At 39.3% G+C, this 5,411-nt stretch overlaps 1 protein-coding gene across 1 annotated transcript; it reads right to left on the bottom strand.

Annotated features, from left to right (window-relative positions):
* Positions 1-1,237: 1,237 nt before the first annotated feature.
* On the bottom strand, positions 1,238-1,753 carry LOC138898234 (uncharacterized). Its single transcript, XM_070184283.1, has one exon. The coding sequence runs from the start codon at positions 1,751-1,753 to the stop codon at positions 1,238-1,240; it is 516 nt and encodes a 171-aa protein (XP_070040384.1).
* Between the last annotated feature and the right edge of the window lie 3,658 nt (positions 1,754-5,411).

Genomic DNA, 5,411 nt, shown 5'->3' with positions numbered 1-5,411 from the left:
GCTTGTAGACATATCCTGTTGGTTAGTGCAGTATGTTGGGTTTGTAGGCCTGGTATGTATAATTTGGTGGTTTGTCAGCTGTAGTAGCTATGACGGCCTTTTCAGCCTAGCTTTATATTGATGTTTAGTTAGCGCTAGTTTCCATTCAGTTTTATATTTTGCTTCGCAAATTGTCTTGCAAGGTGGCCCCATGGCCAAAGTATGACATTATGTGTTCAGAGTCCCTTAGTCGCAATTTGGTACGCTAGGTTAGGTGAGGCACCGGGTGCTTGTCTCGCTCCTAGGTTCGGGGCGTGAAACTTCAATCCCCGGCTTGATTTTTGGGCTCGATTTCTGGCCTTCGATTTTTGGGCTCGATTGCTCAGCAGAAGAAAATTTGCAGCAGCTTTTGCAGTAGCTGTTTAAGTCCCATTTTGATCCGTTAACCATCCAAAACTCACCTGAGGCCCTCGGGACCTCAACCAAATACACCAACAAGTCCTAAAACATCATACGAACTTATTTGAAAACTCAAATCACATCAAACAACGCTAAAATCACGAATCATGTTCCAATTCAAGCTTAATGAAACTTAGAATTTCCAACTTCTACATTCGATGTCGAAACCTATCAAATCAAGTCCGATTGACCGCTAATTTTACACACAAGTCATCAATGACATAAAGAAGATGTGAAAATTTTCAGAACTAGATTCCGACCCCGATATCAAAAAGTCAGCTCCCCGGTCAAACTTCCAAACTTTAAATTCCTATTTTAGCCATTTCAAGCCTAATTTCACTACGGACTTCCAAATAAAATTCCGATCACACTTCGAAGTTCAAAATCACCATACAGAGCTGTTGGAATCATCAAAATACTATTACGGGGTCGTTTGCACATAATTTGATATCCGGTCACTATTTAAACTTAAACTTTTAATTTTTTTTATCAAAATTCCAAATCTCGGGCAAGGTACCTCAGAATTTGATTCCAGGCATACGCCCAAGTCCCAAATCACGATACGGACCTACCAGAACTGTCAAAAGACTGATCCGAGTCCGTTTGCTCAAAATGTTGACCAAAGTCAACTCAATTTAGTTTTAAAGCTCTAATTCACATTTTAATCCATTTTTCACATAAAAACATTCCGGAAAATTTTACGAATTACACACGCAAGTCGAGGAATGATAAAATAGTGCTTTTCAAGGTCTTAGAACACAGAATTAATTATTAAATTTAAAGATGACATTTTGGGTCATCACAAGCTTCCTAGGTCCCCACACTTTTGGGGAATTTTGTTTTGCAATATGGCACTGCAGTGGGCATTTAGCTTGACCACTATTTTCTCCTCTAGTTTTCTCTTGCTAGACATAATTTCCTTCAAGAACTTTGCATAAGCAGGCATCTGAGTGAGTACCTCTGTAAAGGGAATGTTCATATAAAGTTTTTTGAGTATCCCCAAGAATCGCCCAAAACATTTGTCAAGTTTCTCCCGCTTCATCTTTTGAGGGAACGGTAGAGCTGGCATATGTCTTCTTTCTTCAATATCCTTTTGTACCCCGCTATTCTGGCTCTTTTGCTCTTCACTCTTTTTCTCTGCTGGTGTCTCAGTCTGCTTGTTAACTACCTCAGGTCTAGCCTTCACCACTGGGTCAGTCAATGTTTTGCCACTTCTCAGAGATACAACCTTGATTGTTTCCTTTGGGTTCTTTTCAGTGTCGGAGGGAAGAGTCCCAGGAGCCCTCTCAGACAACAAATTTGCAATCTGTCCCATTTGTCTTACTAAATTTCGGATAGTCGTGCCCCGAGTCTCGAATTTTTCATCTATTTTGTTGATGAATGCCTTCATGAGATCTTCCATATTTGACTGATTTGGCTGTGGTGGCTGGTATTGCTACCTCTGCTGGTTTTAAAAACCTGGTGGTCCCTGACCATGAGGTCTGAGATGATTTTGCTGCCACGAGTTCAAGCTCCCATTAGGTGAACTCCACGAAAAAACCTGGATGCCTTTGACCCATAGCATTAAAGTTGTTCCCACCTTGGTAGTTTCCTCTATTAAAGTTCCCCACAGCGTTGACTTCCTCAGCTATAGATTGACACTCATGTGTAGGGTGTCCTAGCCCACAAATGTCACAACCCACCTGCAGTTAATTTTGCACATGAGCCATCGTCAATTGCTTGATATCCTTAGCCATAGCTGTAATTTGGGTCTGCATTGCTACAGTCGATTCTATTTGGTGCACCCCTACTGATCTTCTTCGATCCCCTTGGTATGTGGACCATTGATCTGCATCTTCAGATAGTTCATTCAAAAGAGTGACAATCTCTTCCGGAGTTTTTTTCATTAGAGGACCTGCAACTGCACTATTAAGCAATCTCCTTGATGATGGATTTAACTCGTCCCAAAAGACCTGAAGTTGCATCCATTTCTCTATTTCGTTGTGAGGGAACCTCCGCAACAACTCCTTAAATCTTTACCATACCTCAAACACTATCTCTCCTTCACCTTGGCTGAAATTATGAATCTCCTTCCCTATCCTCCCAGTCTCAGCAGCTGAGAAGTATTTTTCTAGAAACTTGGTAGTTATCTCCTCCCACGTACGAATTGACCCTGTGGGCAGACTTCTCAACCACTGCTTTGCATCATCATCCAGTGAGAACGGGAATGCTCTAAGGTATATAGCCACATGTGATGCTCCATTGTAGCAGAATGTGTTCATAATTTCATCAAAGTCCATCAGATGGTTGTTGGGATCTTCATTGGGTTTGCCTCTGAAAATGCAATTGTTCTGAATAGTCTGGATGACTCCCTGTTTGAGTTTAAAACTGTTGGCATCGATGGGTGGGGACCTCACACTAGACTGTTGTTGGTTGTACACCGGTCTAGCATAATCTCCTAGTGATCTACCAGGCCTAGGAACTGTATTTTCAAATGCATCCTCGATAATTCAGTTGGGATTGAGTCTTCGATCCCCATAAATCGTTTCATCCGCAATTCTGCGGGCTACTTCAGCCGCTAACCGTGCTTCCTGTTGCTGAGCCACCTCTCTGGCAGCTAGGTCTACTATCTCTTAGTTGTTCACCATTGTATCCTGAGTTGAAGGCTGACCCAACAACAATCCACTCGATTCTTTCTCTCTTTTCAACTACCTCAGGTATTTGTCTAACTCTGGGTCGTATGGCACCAAGTCCTTGAAGAGGATCGATTCATACAACGCTGAACTTAACATGTTGCCTGCACACAGATGAGAAGAGCGTAAAAAAGGAAAATAAAATAAATTTGTTCCTGAATTAGCATTGAAAATTAATTTAAACACTATTAATCGCCAATCCCCGACAACGGTGCCAAAATTTGACGAGCGCAAAACATAACACAAAATTATTGCTCGCTAGTCAAAGATAATATAGATTAATTATCGTCTCCACATGGATTGGATTTAAACAGTGTTCGAATAATTTCCAGTTGATTACTATCCAAAAAAATTAACACTTGATTTGATGATTGTTACTACGATTAACTACTAAAAATAAAACAAATAACCATTGATCACAAAGGATAGCAGATGAGCAATAAAGAAATATGAATGAGAGAAATAAGGGTAATTGACTAAACAGATGCAAGATAATTGACTCGGGATCTAATTCTTGAGTTAGTTCACTCTATAATACCGTTGATTCTCATGAATTCAACAGATAATCAGATTACACTTGAAATTAATGTTACTCTTTCGATTAACTGTTAATTTCAGTAATTACTCTAATTGAAATACGGTAAACAATTGCAATGAATAAAATAATGGTTATGGTCTAAAGGGTAACTTCTCACGAATATTTTCCTACTTTCTGGTTCGATTAACAATTCAAGAGGCTCTTTCGATTACCTAATTGAATCACAAATTTGAACTAGAGCATAATACGTGAAGAAATTCAATATCAAACTCCTCTTTTGATTAATCAAAATAATAAATAACTCACAATACAAATTAAAGCTCCATCAATTAATTCTATCAATTATCAAGAATCGAATCCCTAATCAAGTTATCAAAACACCGTATCTGTCAACACCCTAATAAAATTTACTCCATTATGGAGTAAGACATCTCAATAAGGTTCAGAAACAAAAAAAACATCAATTCTAATGATTCGATACAAACTTCTGTATTGCACCGATTGCAGGTCGAAATATTGACGAATTCTAGAGTCTTCTTGCCTTGGTTGGTTCCCCATTCTTCTGTAGGTCCCTCCTCCTTCAAAAAACGTGTTTTCAGTGTATTTATACTAAGTAGGAACGAACCCGGACAAAACTACCCTCTTTGAGCCAAAGTGGAAACCCTACAAAGTTATCACTCTTCATGAGTCGCCCCATGCGTCGCATCAGTTTCTTTTTTACTCGGTTGCAAACTCACTGAACTACGCATGTCTAATAGAGATTTCCCTTAGTGCGTCGCCCAATGCATCGCATCAGTGCTTTTTCTTGTGAGGCCAAAGAAATCTAGTCTCTGAACTTGTCAAACTTCTGATGCATATTTGCACTAATGTGTCGCACTATGCTACGTTTTGTGCGTCGCAGTAGTGCATTTATTCTGGCCCTCGCACTTTCTTCCCACTTTCGTATACAACGCCTGTCCACGAGCCCCGAATGCGATCCTGGTTTAATTCTTTAGCTTTTGCTCAGACTTCAAAGCTTCAATTATTTGATTCAGCTCCAATTTATACTTTTAACTCGGAATCATTTCCTGCAAGGCATAAAACACGTAGTAAGTGCAAATCACCATTGTTTAAGCTCAAACACACATAAAATGCAGTAATTTAGAGTGTAAATTACGGCTAAAACACAGGTTTCTAGCCTACCATCATTGCATCACCCCCCAAATTACAGTTTTACACCATTGCATAGCTGGATGTTCCTTTATGTACCCGCACACAACTAGTCTTCATAGAATCATAGACACATTCTTTTGCAAACGATAACTTTTTCATCTGTTCATTTGGTTATGAAGAGGTCTGATGCTATGTTCCTCTCCTTCATGCCTTATGGGTTTTGAGAATACACAAGGAGATGTCTGGCAAACCCATCACTACCTCTAGATGGATTTAAAAAAATTACAGTAAAGTAATACAACCTTGAGTTGTTTTAGTCGCGGTGTAACATATTAACAAAAGTCCCACTTCCACGTATCTGAAATATAATTTGAGAAGTGTACTGGTACCTTCTTCTCTTAAGACATGCTCTAGTCAAATGAACTGGCTAGAGATGATAATACAAGTAAAGCTGGCTATCATGTTCCCACTACTCGGTTTGAAAATTACTTTTCTCGGATTGCATTTTCTATCCATCTTTGTGTATTTTCTTAGAATGAGTTTGTATTTTGATTTTTATTTAAGAATGGCAGGTATTGTATACCCACACAAAATAACTCAAAGGCAAAGAA

The sequence above is a fragment of the Nicotiana tomentosiformis genome, chromosome 8 (assembly GCF_000390325.3).
Source record: "Nicotiana tomentosiformis chromosome 8, ASM39032v3, whole genome shotgun sequence".
NCBI classification, from domain to species: Eukaryota; Viridiplantae; Streptophyta; class Magnoliopsida; order Solanales; family Solanaceae; genus Nicotiana; species Nicotiana tomentosiformis.
This window is presented reverse-complemented; position numbering and strand designations above follow the sequence as displayed.

What these genes read in the sequence shown, in the direction of transcription:
- LOC138898234 (XM_070184283.1), bottom strand. Translation starts at nt 1,753, where the DNA reads ATGGGACAGATTGCAAATTTGTTGTCTGAGAGGGCTCCTGGGACTCTT.